Source organism: Pempheris klunzingeri, chromosome 15 (assembly GCF_042242105.1).
Source record: "Pempheris klunzingeri isolate RE-2024b chromosome 15, fPemKlu1.hap1, whole genome shotgun sequence".
NCBI classification, from domain to species: domain Eukaryota; kingdom Metazoa; phylum Chordata; class Actinopteri; order Acropomatiformes; family Pempheridae; genus Pempheris; species Pempheris klunzingeri.
Window position 1 is genome coordinate 4,819,565 of NC_092026.1, and position 18,411 is coordinate 4,837,975.

At 43.7% G+C, this 18,411-nt stretch overlaps 1 protein-coding gene across 1 annotated transcript; it reads left to right on the forward strand.

The window, feature by feature from the left end:
- The first annotated feature begins 4,040 nt into the window (after positions 1-4,040).
- scinlb (scinderin like b) lies at positions 4,041-17,289 on the forward strand. The gene is made up of 17 exons (XM_070844424.1): positions 4,041-4,129; positions 6,312-6,499; positions 7,563-7,717; positions 9,794-9,955; positions 10,633-10,782; positions 11,281-11,370; positions 11,855-11,987; positions 12,169-12,257; positions 12,387-12,602; positions 12,694-12,830; positions 12,975-13,065; positions 14,177-14,347; positions 14,443-14,617; positions 15,132-15,247; positions 15,352-15,429; positions 15,536-15,596; positions 16,433-17,289. Exons 2-17 carry the CDS (start codon positions 6,319-6,321, stop codon positions 16,591-16,593), a joined length of 2,166 nt encoding a protein of 721 aa, XP_070700525.1. The 5' UTR covers positions 4,041-4,129; positions 6,312-6,318; the 3' UTR covers positions 16,594-17,289.
- Positions 17,290-18,411: the final 1,122 nt, after the last annotated feature.

Consider the following 18,411-nt stretch of genomic DNA (forward strand, 5'->3'; position numbering starts at 1 on the left):
GTCCAGGCCCAATTGGCCGGGGTGGGATGTCTAAAAAGAACATTATCAAGTGCTGAACGATCCATTTCAGAGTTTCAGGACCATCTCTGTCTTTCTGCTGTCGTTTTCTTTTGCTGGGAGTTTGTATCTCAGGATTTCTGTCACTGGAGGATGTGGTTCACTCAGCGGTATGTTGCGTGCTATGTAGCTGCGCTCTAGTTCCTCCATAGAACTTCCCTAGTGCTTTGTCTCCACAACAGTCTGCATGAAATTGATATTTCTGTGCAGTTCTCAGTTTTGTGTGGAAGTTGCTGATGAGATTCACACAGATATGTGCTATGTTTAACCCACGTCCCTCTGGCTAGGCCTGGGTAGGTAGATACAATATTAAACCAGTAGAAGATGACCTTCTGCCCCTTCTGTTGAACCGTGCTATCAGTGACTTTGCAGCGCTCTATACAAGATGTAGCACAGATAACTTAAAATAGAACAAAAGCACAACAAACACATAAACTCAGCAGTGTTGAAAATAGACTCAACAAATTACACAAGAGGAAAAAGTGCAAAAACAACAGGTATAAAACAAAAAGCCCACATTCACATTCAGAAGTCTTGCATTCAAATGTGTGATTTGCTGTATTTACTCTTAAGATTTTGCACAGATTAAACAAATAAGATATAAAATGTATGTCAGTGAGCTGTTTTCCCATTTGTGCTAAGCTAAGCTAACCAGCAACTAAACCGACAGTGATATCTTCTCGTCTAACTTTCCCCCAGAAAGCGAAAAAGCATGTTTCCCAAATGTCGAACCATTCCCCAAGTACATTTTGGACTGCAGGGCCTTAACTCGTAAAGGATCTGAGCGCATCTTCAAATACTAAAGAGACCCGACGAGATTTAGAAGAACTATCGGTTTCATGCGAGGGAGCTTGAATGTAAAAGTAGTTTGCATAGTTTAAATAAAACAAAGCACTCTGAACAGTGCCAGGGTCGTTTCAGGTTAACCACACTGGTGCACACACACTGGGGGGGGGGGGCATGACATGGCGCCCGGCACATGAGTTAACCACAGCTGGCAACGCACTGGCTAAACATGTCTATGATGCTCTGTACAGTAAAGTGATAGCAGTATGATCTGAGCAACAATATCCTTGTTTGCTCATGGTGACATCAGGATGTCGGCTCTGTGGCTTTACTCCCTGTTTATTCTGCACCTTGGTGCTCATCAAATAAACTCATCCTCCTCCATCTGCTGCGATAATTCATCCAGAACGTGATCTATTTTGGTCTTTATCCTGGTGGACAGTGCAGGTTATCCGCATTCACGCCCCTAAAGATTCCTTCAAAGCATTTAAAGTGACAAATGCTGTTCTTATATAATCCTTATCTGACTGCACACACACCCAGGAGAGCTCATGAGCAATTTGACATGGGCTCCCTGCAGATATTCTATAACATTCACAGCACAGTAGCATCCTGTGCCACCAGCCTCAACAGCTGACAGTAATGTTAGAAAAACTTCATGATGCTCCACAGCCCAAAGCACAAACTGGCCAAACTGCCTTTCACTGTTGTTTTCGTGGACTTCACGGAGTAGAGGAGCGGGGAGGGGACGGCCAGTTTGACTCAGCATAGTGGGAAACAACCATTAATGGTTGACATTGATGAAAGGTCATTGCTATCTCCTCCCACAGCACTCCACAATCACCAGGCTGCACTCGCTGGTTTTGACCTTTCCCTCATTAAAGTCCACCTTTACACAGAGAGGGTGGGTGCGGGTATCCTAGTTACCCTTTTTTTTATGACAGCTAAAGCCAACGATAGAGACATTAGCTTCTGTGCCTGGAGCTGGTGTGCTTTGACCCCCACAGTTCCTGCTCGGTGTCACGTGTGACTTGGTTGACCCTCTGTGTCCAAAACACTTGTCACGACTTTCTTGTGGAAACTCTCTGCAGCAACATTACAGTGAGGGTGGTCAAACCAGCCACATTTCAGTGTGGCTACGAAGGCTGGGCATCGATGAAATGTTTAGATATTATTGCAAATAGGATCTTCAATCTTTATGTATCAATCAATATGATATGTTTCACCCACAAAATTCATTTTTTTAGATGATTTGAACACATTTGGGTTATTAATTATTAATTATTAATTAATTATTAATCGGTACTTCTGTTAAGATCAGTGGCATCATTCTTCTTATCTAACTGTTGAGGGTAAAGAAGTGTGTTTCCCAATAAGTGTGTCATTTAAACCTTTAAATGACGTCTTGATAATTCACTGGAAAAGTGGGCGAACATTTCTGCCCCATTTGCCTCAGCGGGCATGCGCCGCTCCTCACAGCGTAAGCCTCTGATGTTAAGAGTCTAATCCACTCTGGGTTGGTTGTATTGTCACCGGGGATGCGCATCAGTCGTCTGCCAGTGTGTGGCACAAAGGGGCTCCGGCAGCCAGCCGCTGGGCCCATATGTCACATCCTGTTTGATGATTAGACTCACCCGACCTCCAGTCTGGCTCCACTGATAAAACACATGAGTGCAGAGTGACGGTGCAGCCCGCACACTTGTGAAAGAATAACAACGAAATTAAACGTGTCTTCTTGCAAAAGTTGCAGGACAAAACTGATCTGGTTTGAAATAAAGCCAATAAAGAGTCAACAATGAGCTGGTAGAATCTGTTGATCTCAGGGGATAGAAACATGGAAGACAGTGGCACAGATGTTTCCTACTTTTACAAATCTGTTCTGCTCCTTCAGTCAAATCGTATTTGAATATTTGCACGCAAACACAACACAAACAAATGAAGACACACAAAAGTCACATGCTTCTGGTTGTGGTTTCTTGATGGCCACCTGTTTGAGTACAATAAGCCTAATGTGCTGCATACAGGTCGATGTGAACTATGAGAAGGTTGTTTTTTGCTTTTTTTTTTTTTTTACAGCTGTCATAATGAAACGGCACGTGAAAACAAATGATCATCTATCATCCCCACGTCCCCTAGAACTGCCAAATGTACAACATGTTACTTGTGTTGGCCTGCACAGCTCCATCACGTAATCTGCTACATCCACCGGATTAAAGCAGAAGTGGGCAGCTGTTACTTTGAAAGTTAGACATCCTGAATTCTAGTGAAGTTAAATTTGAAGCCGTGAATCATCTGTGAACCAAATTCACCGACAGCCAAACCCACTGTGAAGCTTCCTCTCCAGCACTGCGAGCACTCTGAGACACCAGCTTTGAGCTCGAGCTGGCTTCATGGTGACGCTCCTGCCTGTGTAGGACGTCTGTGTAACACTTCTGTGCCTGTCCAGGTTTGAATAAACACTCTGCAGGAACACAAGGCAGAGGCTGGGTGTGACCAGTGTGTACATGCCTTCAGCAGCAGCTTCTGTGGAAGAGGGGGGGGGTGGAGGACAAAGAGCAGGGCTGTGCTAAATAATGTGTTTGGTCTGTGTTAAATGAGACAGCTGTTGAGCCGGTCCATAGTTTGCATCCTCTTGTAGTGCTGTTTGTGGTGTTTAACGTCTGCAGAGGTGGTTGTTGAAGCAGGAGGGGGTCTAATCGCTGAGATCTGCTTCACCTTGACTGAAAACCACCCAGGTTTCTGTGCGACACTGCTTCCTATAACTATTCATATGAATCCTGTTGGCTTTCAACAGGAAATCAGAGGGAGGCACCTTTCCATGGCTGTTTTTCTTTCAGTCACACGACTCCTTTAAGCCGAAGACAAACAGACACACTGTTGATTCAAGTGCAGCCCCAATGAAGAAAACCATGACTTCATGAACTTTGCTCCCTGCCGGTCTGCACGGTAAATAACAAAGAGTGCAGAGTGAAGCTCACACAACTCAGAGAGGAGAAGCTTTTATAAAAAAAAAAACACAACTCCTGGATGATCTCAGCTGAGCTGAAGAACATCTTGGATCTTCTCACAGGCTGACAGAAGCATCTATGTCTCTGCTGCTCCTGTCGACCAATCAGCGCTCTCTGTCCTCTGTCAGCCTGAACACTCCTCCTCCTCCTCCTCCTCCTCCTCCTCTTCCTCCTGTACTACACATTAATACAGAAGGTCGCCTCACACTCAGCTCTCTCCCACATCTCCAGCCAGCGGTTCTGCTCCTCTCCTCCGGTGTGATTCATCTTGCAAAACTGTGAGTTCCCTCCTTCCACACTTTACGCGTTCATTGCACCTTTTGTGACTCTCCGGACTTTGATTTATGACAAACCTTTTTTTTCTTTTTTCTTTTTGTTACTATTTGTTTTAATCGTGCAGGACTTGTTAGATTGCTCTTCGCTTCTCTCTCTGCTGCTTGCTGTGTTTTTGCTCTCATTTCGGCTCAAGCTCGGAGCGCTTGTGTTTCCAGATGTGGAAACTCTCCGCTCATTTCTCTCTCCTGAGTCACAGCCGCCAGTGAAAGCGCCCAGAACAGCGGAACCAAAGCGTTACGATTTATTATGGAAACACAAGCCACTGCATTGGTTATTATGGGGGAAAACACTCCCTTTGTCTGTTAGTGTCCTGTGAACGAAATGGAGCTCAGAAAACCTGCAGCTGGAAGTGCAGAAAGCTGTAGTTTGGATGTTATGTAACACTCCAAGAAGAAGAAGAAGAAGAAAAAAAAAAAGAAGATGGAGTTGAGGGAGCTCTGCAAAGTGTGAATATTACTTCATGTGAAAGAAACATGGATGAATTGTGGCTCCTGTTCAGATGCACTCTAATAAAACATTAATGAACTAAGTGCAACATGCTGTCAGCCTCCAGCCAGCAGAGGAGAAGCAGCAGATTAGATGAAGTCACTCATTAGAGATGCTCTCCCCAGCAGACACATCAGCGTTTATCCCCCCAGGCCTGCACTTTTAGGTCCAGTATTATGTCACAGCCGTGTTATTAACCCTGCGTCTGGCTGCAGACAGCAAACACCCACCAATCTGAAGGGATCTGAGGATTTGTCCATGATGCAGCATTTATTGATCCGCCGCTTACAGGAAGTCCACTGGGTGTTTTCTCTCTGCACTGAAACCCGAGCTGCTCGTTTAACACACAGCTGAACAAACCCCACATTAGTGTGATGGTGCTGCTGTGTGACCGTCTGGGTTATGTGTGGTTTTTTTTTTTTTACCTAATCAAACAGTTTGACGTAATCCTTTAATAACTGTGAAGGATGCTCCATGCACAGAGAGCAGCTGCTGGACGCAGTCACGGTGCAGAATATGATTCATGCTGTAGGGTTAACTATAGAGTGCAAGCTGGAACACAAGTGAGGAAGTGGACGTTGTCAGTCTGGTGTCATCACAGTCAACGTCAGCCTCAGTGCAGCAATAATCCGTCTGCCGCACCGACTTGTAATCTGGCTCTTGTGTAATCAGGGAACGCCTCCACTTGAATAATCTCCCAATTTTAGTGTTTGCAAAGGCTCCTCTCTCATCATCTAAAGCTTATTTCTCAAATATCTAACTTTCTCTGACTGTGATTGTCAGCTTCAGTTTCACTGTGTCCCAGTTAGTTCACAAGATTCGTTTATGGGAAGCAGTCTGCAGTGAATCTTAATACAATCACATTTGGCTTTGTTTTCACTTCTTATCAGCAATAAAAACATAAAATGTACGAGTGAATATAACAGATCATGTTAGCAGAGGTATTAATCACTGATTGTATATATTGGTTCATGCTTCCTTCATCAGTCTGCTTTCACTAAAAACACACTTTGCATTAGAGAACACGAGGGATTTTGTGAGCTTTATTATCAGAAATGACGCTCAAAGTCATCTGGAAACCACGTTACTCTAAGCTTTTAATGACAATCAGCCTTTTGAACTCAGGATTTGTGGAGCTGCTTTTGTTTTGAATACCTGGTGGTTTTCACTGGCCCAAGAGGTTGAAGAATTATCCCAACCCATCCTCCAGATTATTTCAGTGTAGATTTAAACTGTCTGTAAATATCACATACAATGAATGTACCAAACTCACCCTAATGCACCTGAACAATTTAAACGTGTGACAACATAAAGAGAACTAATTATAGGTTGAACAACGAGTTGTTCTGGTTTAGTCGGTGCACTGAAAGCCCAAATATGGTGAGAGGACTGCTGTCAAGATAGCACGTCTTTCTAACCACTGTGGGTTTGTCTCTCGCATCTGTTACCCACAACTCTCCAGAAACAAGCTGCTCAGGAAACACAACATGATGCTGAAGCCTGAACAAAGAAAAACAAGCAGCAAAGTTTTGCAAGTCAAAAACATTAAAACTACTCTGTGTCTCTCTCTCTCTCTCTCTCTCTCTCACCTCCTGCCTTCATCTTATTGTCTCTCGTCCCTCTCTCTCTCTCTCTCAGAGCCATCATGGTTTCCCATAAGGAGTTTGTGGGTGCAGGAAAGCAGCCGGGGCTGCAGGTGTGGCGTATCGAGAACCTGGACCTGAAGCCAGTTCCAAAGGCCCTGCATGGCAACTTCTACACCGGGGACGCCTACCTGCTGCTCTTCACCACCTCGGCCCCCTCATACAACATACACATGTGGCTGGGTAAGACACGGACACGTATCATGCACTGCAGGACATGTGCGAGTACTCAGCCCAACTATTTGTAATAATTAGTATTATTGCTTTTTTCCCGACCAACGTGCTGCAAATTGAAATCTTTCTGTTTAACCTGCTGCATGAAAAGTCTGTTGTTGTGTTGTAGCAGGAGCAGGCAAGCACTGTTCTGTTGAGAAATAATCCACACACTCAGGCGCAGAAGCCATTTTAGTTGTTTTCATCTTAAGGTTTCACCTCATATATATATATTATACAAACACCCACGAAAAAGCTTCAGGTATTATGGGACAAACGCGGCGATTGAAACTTCCTATGTGGTTCTTCACACTATAGCTGCGATTTTACAATCTGATCTCAGCGCTGATACGTCCTCTGCTGTGTGAGAGGCTGAAAATGTCTTCTCTAGAGGTCGTACCAGTTTGTGAAATTCCTCTGCGCCACACGTTTCCCTCTCTGTGCTGTCTGCCCTCATCGCAGGTTCAGTTCACGATCCACAGAGCAAAACAATGACATGCAGCCTTAAATCATAAAATGTAAAGCAAAGTCCTCTCATGCTCGGTATGTTTTCATTTACGTAACAAAAACAGATTCCTTAACCGCTGCATGACTCACATCTGGAAAACCCCTGTGGGCCACATGAAAATGGCACCAGCCCCTGCATGTTTGTAGCGTTCCTGCCAATTCTCCAGCACACAGACACTCCTTGTAGTTCTCAGCTGCCACTGCAAGCGTCTGTACAGGCAGGAATAACATGAGAACATAATTAATCCCTCTGTCTGGGATCGATGTTAGTCATATGAAATTATGGAATGGTTTTATCCATGTTGTGTGCCATCTGACAGTAATAGCAGCATAGAAAGCGCCTCTGCTGCAGATGTGGTTTATGTGATTCAAAGCCTCCAGTCCTGACTCAGAGGTCCCATAAGGTCACTGCTCAAACTACAGTGCTGCAGTTTGCTCTGCTAATGTAATCATGTATAACTCTGTGCTGTGAAATTAGGGTGTGAAAAGAACTGGGAAAAAGACTGCAAATGTGTCTTTCCTGCAGGGGATGAGTGTTCGCAGGATGAGAGTGGAGCGGCGGCCATCTTTGCCACACAGCTGGATGACTTCCTGGGTGGTGGGCCGGTGCAGTACAGGGAGGTGCAGTCCTACGAATCCAACACCCTTCTGGGGTACTTCAAGTCAGGAATTAAGTACCAGGTGAGCTGCACTGTACTGCAGAGACAGCGTGTGTCTCTATCTGAATCAAAGTAATCTCCACCAGCCTGGGGGCCCGGACCTCCACAAGGGTTTGCAAGATGAATCGTAGAGGTCGAAAGATGATTACTGGGGTAGGAGATAAGAGGTTTCGCAATTTTTTTTTCACAAAATGTGGTTTGGCAGTGTCGTTCTGTGGCCGTGTCTGTCCTCCGCTCTGGTCCACACTGAAATATCTCAACAACTACTGCACATTAAAGTTAGTACAAACACTCATGGTCACCAGATAATGAATCCTTGTTGATCCCCAGACTTTAACTGCAGCGCCACCATAAGGTTCAGATTTGTGGTCGAATGCAACCGTCGAATGGATTGCAATGAAAAAATTGGTACAGAGATTAATTTTCCCTTCAGAGTGATTTGTTGTAAAAGCCTTTTCTCCAAAATGCAGTCACTTTTTGAATTAACTGCTCAATTCACAGATCAGCACCATGTGATGGGTGGTCACAAGTAGACTCTGCTGAGTATGAAGGGTTTAGAAGGAAAAACGGTTGCTCTAGAATAGATTAACAATTAATGTTTCTGTTGTGTTGTCAGTTTGCAGTTCTAAAATATACAAAAGTAAATATAAAGGGAGCTATGAAGAGGTTATGGCACATTTCTTACACGGGAAACAGTGAAAGTTATGAAAACATTCAAATGGAGCAGCTCTGTTTGGCCTAAATATAGCCACAGGGTTTAATGATTTTCTGCATCCAATGAACTTTGCCATGCAGTTAAGCCGATGAGTCTGAAGTTCAAAGGAAGCACCACACATCCCAGGGTGTGTCCGACCGACTGGCTGTAACCGAGGCAACCGCCCCGTTCAAATGAGGACATTTTGAAAGACACACTAGGCCACTTTTTTACCAGCCATCTGTTTCTCGTTGCCATGAAAATCATCCAAACCCCCTTCCTGGCATAAGTTGGAGGTAATTAGTCTTGTTTACTACTTTTGCAGAGTCAGAGGGTGGAAACTCTGCTCTGCACATGTGCAGTAACACAGTTTACACACACACACACACACACACACTCACAGCGTTCTTCAGAAAACAGAGTAAGAAGCTAACCTCATTATCTCTTCATAGTTTTGGTAACTCTACTGTTAGGAAACAATCCTTCAATTAGAATAAACAGAGCCTGCAATGTTGCCATGGAAAATTTTACTACCTCTCTTTCTCTCTCTCGAGAAAGGCACAAAGATGAACAGTTCGAATGTGGTTTCCATTTTGAGGCCAAAATAGTAACTCCTCCAGATGAAGAGAAGACTCTGTGCCTTTGTGGGTAAATGTTAAGCCCTCAGTGGACATTTTAAGGAGTCAAGGAGACAAGGAAGTCTGTCTTTGCTTTTGTTCTCCTGAGTTGACAGAGTGATCTCGGCTTTAAATTCTCAGTTCTTTATGTTCCTGTGTTGAAAAGCCCATCAAACATCCTCTATCAAAGCAGCTGCATTGTCTTTTCTCCTGCAGAAAGTGTGTCTGTTGCTTATTTGCAACGATTCATTTGCCTGTCTTGTAAATACCTGTTTTGTTTAATGGCTTCACCAAGGACGGCACATTGCGAGACAGTCCTTCCTCCAAGGTACACCACTCTTGTGCAGAACAGACATAATCCTGCTTTCCAGACGCAGGCCCCATGTTGGTTTCATTTTTCCCATTTGATAAGGTTTATTGGCTTTGTTAGCTGTGATTTATGATACACGCTCATCTCATTGTTGGGCAGCACAATTTACAGCCTTTTGTCCGTTGAGTTTTTTTTGTTGTTGTGTCAAACCCATTTCACCCTCACTGTGCAGAAAATGTTGAGCTCTGTGTCTCATGAAATCATTGGACTCCACACATCCTGACTCTGACCTCTCAGTAGTGCATTTGTGACTGTTTATTTGATGGTTGTAAACCAAAACCGCACTCATAAAGAAAGATTTGTACCCTTTTCTTCCCTTAACTGTGCTCATGTACAATGCACAATGTACACATGAGCTAGGATTTTAGGACAGTTTTCCCTGTGCATAACCTCATAACCGTCATTTTTTTGTCACAGAAAGGTGGCGTGGCCTCAGGCTTTCAGCATGTGGTGACGAATGACATGAACGTGAAACGCCTGCTGCATATCAAGGGTCGGAGGGTCATCAGAGCAACAGAGGTGGACATGTCCTGGGCCAGCTTCAACAAGGGAGACTGCTTCATTATTGACCTGGGCAAGGTGAGCTAGGTTTTTATCTGTTTTAATGCATGAATATGTGGGTGTATCTATCTAAATAGCTAGGTGACTATTCCATTTATATATATATTTAACCATAATATTTACTGTGTCTGTCATAATAGTAATGACAGAGCTAATTTAGCTCAGATTTCCCAATTACCATTTATAGTCTGCATCTTTTAGCATTCACCATTTAGTGCTTTTACATCCTGTAATTACCTTTCTTTATAGTGTTTTTTATTGTTAGTGGCGGAGTCCGCCATTCCCGTGCTGAAGTCCACTTGTCTACCTTTTCAATATGAGAGATTCACAAGGAACAGTGCATCATATAATCTACAGTATGCTAGTGACTAGGTTTCCTGGTGCCGGTTCACTTATAAACCAGATCATGTGGTGCCAAGTAGCTCACCTGTAGTGGTAGAGTGCCACATACCAAGTCAGAGTCCTTACTGCTGTTGTCTGGGTTTGAACCTTTTCTGCAACTAATTCCCCGTTCCTCCCGTGTCTGTCCTGTCTCTCTCTTCTGTCACTACCTAAAATAAAGGATGAAAAATAAACCAGATCATGATTGTTCATGACATAATGTAAAGAGGACTAATCATTAGTATCTTCTTAATTAGTTTGTTTGGCTGCACTGTAACTTTAACTTGTATTTCACGTCTTTCCCTCTCCTGCAGGACATCTATCAGTGGTGTGGCAGTGAGTGTAACCGCTTTGAGAGACTGAAGGCCTCTGAGGTTACCATCAGCATCAGAGATAGCGAGAGAAACGGCAGAGCCAAGCTGCACATAGTGGATGAAGGGGAAGAGCCAGCAGCAGTCGTAGAGGTGACACGTGACTACACACACACACACACACACACACACACACAAACACAAGCCTAATTTTCTTTCCCTCTTCTTTTGAATCTCAGACACACACTGAAGTTTTCACCACAAAGGTGATCGTTAGTGAGTGGAAGCTATAAGTGTTATTGATGCATTTCACGGCTGGTGAGTTTGTCAGCGTGGGAACGGGCGGACACAATGCTGTCCTTTGTAATGTGCTGCTCATGTGCCAACTCTTCCTTTACAAGAAGAGAGGAGGGTAAACTCCATTAGGGTCTAATGAGGGAGAGAGATGTGGGGATTGATTCACAGAATATATTTTAAATTCATCACGATCGTTGTTTAATCTGAGAAAAGCTGTGGAGCATAGTCTACAAAACAAATCACTATCAAGGCTGTTGTGACTTCATATGCGTAAAAAAAACAGAATCGTAAGTTAGAGTAAGTGATAATTATGATAAAAAAGGGGCACAATGACTCATTCCTTGGGTTGTTTAGGTTCTGGGACCAAAACCCGCCATCGCCCCCAGCACTCCGGATGATGAGAAGGTGGACATCTCCAACAGGAAGAAGGGTGCCCTCTACATGGTGAGTACTGAAATTAGCAGTCTTTTAATTCAGTTGAATTAAGCTGAATTTATACATAATGTAAAAAAATATTTCTTAACTCTCATAACTGAAATTTAGCCTGATAACTGTGAAAAAGATTGCGCTGCATTCATGTGGTTGAAAACCAAAACTTGAATATTATAGCCTGGGTACAGCCTCCATGAATTGCAAACACGCCGACATACTTGCATTATCTAATTTATGAATCGCTGAATAGGACTTTTGAGAAAGCTTGAGGACCATGACAAAAATAAAGTATAAATAATTTCTCAAACTGTGAGTCACTGTATGTGGTTCATGTGATAAAGTCTAGACTACATTCCACAATTACACATCAGGACCTTAAAAATATGCATTTGATGTGAAATATGTTTCAACATAGTTACAAATTAAAATATTTGGAGGATCCTCACTTAACTTTGAGAACAGAGGTTGCAGCTGATGTTATCCCTTTGCTTCACAGATCTCTGATGCCTCTGGTTCGATGTCATTATCAGCTGTGGCTCAGTCTAGTCCCTTCAAACAGGCCATGTTGTCTCCTGAGGAGTGCTACATCCTGGACAATGGGGTGGACAGGAACATCTTTGTTTGGAAAGGTGCTAACGGCATCAGAGACCCAGTAACACAGCAGAAAATTAGCTTTCCTAGCTGTCCTCAACACTGAGAGATGATATTCACTAGTTTATTGCATAGGTTTACTCTGAGGGAGAGTCAATCACCGTATTTTTGAAAATGACAGTAATCTCATCATGCCGTGTCTTATCTGACTCCGCCCAGGTCCCAAGGCCAACATGTCAGAGCGTAAAGCAGCCATGTCAGCAGGTCAGCAGTTCATCAAAGACAAAGGATACTCCAGTAAGACACAGGTAAAGCCAACATGCGCGTGACCATAAGAGACTTGCAGAAAAGCTGCAGCTTGTTTCCACATAATGAGCATGATTAGTGTATTGCATGACGATGGGCTAAAATCCCTCCCTCTCCCGTCTCCCTCACAGATCCAAGTGCTTCCGGCGGGAGCAGAGACGACTCTGTTTAAGCAGTTCTTCAGCGACTGGAAGGATAAAGACGAGACCACGGGCCCCAGTAAGGCCTACACCATCGGCAGCATAGCCAAAGTGCAACAGGTGCCCTTCGATGCCTCCACCCTGCACTCCAACAAGGCCATGGCAGCCCAGCACGGCATGGTGGATGATGGCAAGGGCAAGGTCCAGGTAGGAGTGCGTTAAAGGTTTTTAAAAACAGACAGACAGACAAAACATTGTTTTACAGTCAGTCAGAACAGCTTGTGCTCTGGTTTTTCAGATTTGGCGTGTTGAGAACAAAGGTGAGAAGCTGCCCGTGGATCCCTCCTCCTACGGTCACTTCTATGGCGGGGACTGTTACCTCATCCTCTACAGCTACAGACAGGGAGGCCGAGAGCAACACATTATATACACCTGGTGGGTAACAAGAAAGAGCCATAGTAAAAGCTACAAGCCATAGTAGAGCGTGTGCACATATTACCCCACCACAAGACCACATACACACAAGTAAATGAACTGAAAAAGTCATTCAGACGGTGTGTGTGTGTGTTACTGTGTCAGGCAGGGGCTAAAGTGCACCCAGGATGAGCTGGCAGCCTCAGCGTTCCTCACAGTGCAGCTCGATGACTCAATGGGAGGATCCCCGGTTCAGGTTAGAGCTTGACACAATGCTCATCTTTAAATCATGTATGAAAGCAAGTTCATACTCTGTCCGGTTGCATATTAATACGTAAACATCAGACTCGGACTCAAGTGTATTAAATGACTGATTAAAAGAATGCAATTAGTATTAGTAGCTAATAAGTTATTTTTCTTAGAAGCTGAGAATTCAGCCAAGATGTCAAAATTGAGAGCCAACCTGAAACTTTCACAATAACATTTTACGTACGTCTCCTCATAATTAACTAATTTAACTTTTCCTCTTCAAACAATGAGTCTAGTAGCTCACAGAGACAGAGGAGCATAATGTGTGACGACCTCCAGATAGCAGAGCAGTGGACAAACAAAGGGAAGCCGCTCTTTTAGAGCTAATGAGGCTTCTGTAATCTATTTACCTAATTATTACAGATGATTTAGTACAGCTGAGCACGACCAAAAATCTGTGAACTTTATAGTTCTGCCATGAAAAACAACCATCCTGTGACAACCAGCAGAGGGCAGTGTTACTGCAGTGTTCATTATGATCCCGCCTCACTAAAAACTACTGCATGTGCACACATACCACATGATCATTTCAGGAGTTACAACATTTTCATGGTCATAACCGAGTTTGGAAAGTGCTGCGACATCACAAACTGAAATGTGAAATCAAAACTATATCAGTTAGTTTCATTTATTAAATTGTTGGTGCTCTTCTAGTGATGCAGGAATCAAAGTTACAGTTTTTGTTATGACTTTTCAAATAGGTCTTTGCATTAGGATGCAATGTTAATGTTACACTGACAAAAGATTTTCACTATGATGGATTTCAAGATCATATAGATATCAATGGAAACCAATGGCTGGGGAAGGGAAGATGGAAAGTATTGAATACATTCAGTAATGGTCAGCAAAACATGTGAAGTTGCAAAATTTGCAGTTAAAAAGAGCTAAAGCTTGTAAACACAGCCTTTATTTGTCCTGTAAATCTTCTTATAGACCTACTGTTGGTTAGATATACATGCATTTGGTGTCACTTGAGCTGATAAAATGTATGGGAAGCCCAAAAATTGGGATACACTCCAAACACTTGCTCAGTTGTTGTTTAATGACTTCATCCACAGGTAAGAGTCACTCAGGGCCAGGAGCCTCCACACCTGATGAGCCTGTTCCAGGGCAAACCCATGATCATCCACAGCGGAGGAACGTCACGCAAAGGTGGACAGTCGCAGGCCAGCAGCACTCGCCTCTTCCACATCCGCCAGAGCTCTTCCCGCGCCACCCGGGCTGTGGAGGTGAGCCGCCTGCCGGCCCGCGGGCCTGTGACGCTGTTACATCCTTATAGGTGCCGAGTTTTCCACCTCTCACCTGTGTGCGTGTGTTTCCTCAGACCGAGGCCTCTGCTTCCAGTCTGAACTCCAATGATGTGTTTGTGCTGAAATCCCCGAGCGCCCTGTTTGTGTGGCGGGGTGTGGGGGCAAGTGATGAGGAGATGGAGGCTGCCAAGCATGTGGTGGACTACCTGGGGGGCACTGCCAGCCATTTGACAGAGGGCAAGGAGCCAGGTGGGTGTCCTCAGAGGACCAATGTACTGTAGGTACAAAATATAATATAGGAGTGGACACATTTTTAGATTCACAAGGTTGTTACTTATTTCATGTCCCTCATTTATCTGCCAAATGTGGTGTTCTGTAGACAATGCTGGTCTAATTTTGACAATTATAGAGGGGGGTGCATAGTCACTGTGTAAACATTATACCCATTAGCCTAATAGCTGTGCAGTAATTTAAAGGCAAACGTTTTAATTTGTTATACTTCATTCTAAGTGATTGGTCTCATTTTGACAGAACCTCAACCTCAACTCTAAGCTAAACTTTAGCCCGATAAAATAATTGCTACATGCTGTGTCTCACCATGCAGATCTCTCTTTTCTAACAAGCTACAATGTTTGGCCGAATGACTGATTGGCCTGATAAATGCTGCACTTTAGTTTCACTTCCTGTCCAAGCAAAACAAAGCGCCAAATATATGGGTCAAACTACTTGGAGCTGATGGCCGTTGTACTTTCTTCCCTCCCAGCTGATTTCTGGTCTGCTCTTGGTGGCAAGAAGGATTACCAGACCTCCAAGAGTCTGCAGAACATGATCAAACCCCCGCGTCTGTTTGGCTGCTCCAACAAAACTGGAAGACTTATTGTAAGTCACAGAAGAGTGGGATTTGTTATTATGTGGACCTTTTTATCTGGTTTACCCTTTCAACACAGTGATGCTCATATGCTATAATATAAAATGTCTGTCAGGTTGAAGAGGTACCAGGAGACTTCACTCAGTCAGACCTGGCCACAGATGATGTCATGCTCCTGGACGCCTGGGACCAGGTAAGAGGAGCTCTCAGTGACGATGCGAGGCTAGATAGAGGAATACAGAAATGTCCTCAGAAGTTGAGACTATTTAAGTGACTGAGCGTGTTTCTCTTTCCCGTAGCTCTTCCTTTGGGTTGGCAGTGAGGCTAACGCAGAGGAACGGACCGGAGCTCCCAAAATAGGTTTGTTGCACTAAAACCCTACAGGAAGAAATAAATGTACCACTCAGATCGCTCTGTCTGGCTTCGGATACTCGCTGCCAGAAGGCTCGATGGAGTATTTCCTCTTTGGTCTAATTGAATTAAACGATTTTAAAGACATCCTGCATTGGAAGCAGGACAGCAATTGGCTTTTTCTGTTTCTGTATTGTAAGTTCACGGTCACAAATATCTTTCTCACACTCTGTTAATAGTAATGGGTTTACTTCTCAGTAGCAACATATCAGCTGCATCTTAAAGCTTCACTAATTAATATTTTTATGACAACACTTGAAAAAAAAAGTGACTGTGTGTCATGTGAAAGGTTAAACACACAGAAAAGGTTAAACATACTCCTTTTTAGCCTCTTTGGGCTTATTGTTTTTGGTTTTAAGACCTTATGAGTCACTCTCACCTCTTTCGCCAGCTCCTTGTTAGTGGTAGCAGCTGTTTTCAGCATAAAAGCCCCTTTAAAACCCACTCTGTGCTAGTAACACCACCTGACCAGCAACAAACAGCAGGTGGACAAATGGTTAGCAACTAACTGGTGAACGTAGCGGAGCATTTAGCAGCTAAAGAGCCACATATTTCCCTCAGGAGTTGGGGGAGACCAAAAACAGAGCAAAAAATGAGTTGGTATTGGACAACACAACTCCAAATATTATCATGAATGAGATTGTTTCTCTGTATGAAGCACAAGAGCTTCACAGGTGTTAATATGTTTGATTTACAACCAAACAGGCAAAGTTAAGCTATTAGATGTTCTGACTTCCTGTCTCCTGTCTCTCTGTTCCTTCTTCTATCTACTTCCTGTCGTGCAGCAAAAGACTATGTGGACTCAGACCCTTCTGGTCGCAAAGGACTGCCCATCACCACCATCAAACAGGGAGCAGAGCCCCCAACTTTCACTGGCTGGTTCCAGGCTTGGGATCTCAAGATGTGGGAGACGGATCCACTTGAAAGAATCCGTATCCGTTTCTGAACACAAAACCCCGCCCCCCCGGTCCCTACAACCTATCCGACTTCTTCTCTGCCCCGCGCTTCCTCTTGCCATTTTGTTTAGCTTAACGACAATCCCTAAGTGCCAAAACCAATTGTATCACTGTGATCAGGTTGAATGGCTGCCTCTATGCCTTGGCCACGGTGCAGTGCGTCAGACTTCATGAACAGGAACGCATCACATCAGTAGTCAAATGACTTCCTGTAGCAGCATTATCTTTAATTGATAGAGGTGGTTTATTGATCTGTTACATCCAACAGCTTGTTGCCACCACATCTTTATCAAAGCTCCTACTCTGAATAAGAAATAGGGGGGAAAGGAAAGGAAGCCATTTTAGACAGCTGGAGATCTCCTGTTTCTCTTTGCTCTCTCTCACCACAAGTACAGCTCTGCTCAGAAGTGATCTCCTTTGTCTGTCTTCGGTCTGTTCTTCATAACAAACTCAGGCAGAAACAGTTTACCAATTATACTACACTATATCTACATGTGTTGTGTTTACTGTGGTGTTGAACGCTCGTTACAAGTTGCATGCAGCATTTTTCAAAATCATATTCTGTGCTTGGGATTTTTAAAAAGTGTACAGCGATATGTGCTCATGTCGCTTGTGTCAGCTCTTTATTACATGACCCTGAAATGCTCTTACAGGTGGCTTTTAAATAAAACTCCCTGTATTTCAAACCTGTGCTCTGTTTTTTATTAAACATGTTTAAGGCTAATGATTAAAGTCTCTCTAATACCCGTTCTGCACCGCCAGCATTTGTCATGTGAATCAAACCTACAGAAAGCGTCAGAAGGTTTGTCAGCCCGCTCTCACAGAGTTTCTCTCTCCTCTCTCGGGACGAGAGAATGGGATCTCGCTGTAGCTCGCAGCATCTGTCTGAGTGCGAAGAAGATATGAGAGCTCAGTTCACAGCTGTGTCGTCCTTGAGGATGTGCAGACACACAGGTTTCTTAGAGGAGAAGCAGCAGCAAGAATTGTAGCCTGGAAATGTCTATATCCTGCAATGATATTGTGTAATTTTCAGTTTAAATACAGTGAAAAGCCCATTAGCTCACCTCATCCTGTGAGCAACCGATAAAACTATTCCAGCAACATTTCGTAAATGATGTATAAATGAGCATTTTAATCATTTCCTTGATTACATTTCAAACACGGGACACAAAAGGCTCCATGTAATGAAAACCACGGACATATTCACCACATACAGACCAAAGTCTACAGTACGGACATGTTCATCTAAACATGGCATCAAATCTCAACATTCAATCTCAAAGTTACCAGTTTTAGGGTTTAGCTGCTGCTGATGAAGTTCGTGTCACGTGACTGAAAGCTCCAGAAGAGCTACTCAATGCACCTTGAGGAGAGGTTGTATCATCAGCTGCTGCTTCCAACATCAAGAGTTGAACGTATAACCTCAGCTTTTGAACCAATAAAAATGCTCGGATAGATTAAAAAATTGAGCATCTGCAAACCCAGGTCAGCTGTGCAGTCCCTGTTTGCAGATGAGGACCATGTGATGTGATAGAAAGCTCCAGAACACGTTATTAGATGGACTTCGTGGTGAGAGTATTTCATCAAACCCCAAAAAGTCAGTAAAATTTCTTTACCACAACTCCATCAGCTGGCAGATCTTTCCACATGTGCCAGCTCAGAGGTGGAGGTGTTGCTGTTGTTGTTTCCAGTGGAGATTCAAAGCCCACTTATTGATCTTATTTGGCAGATAGGCACAAACACCCAACAGCAGTATCTTGGCTCAAGAATAGACTGTGAGGGGACAATGTGCTGAGCGCTGAACATGA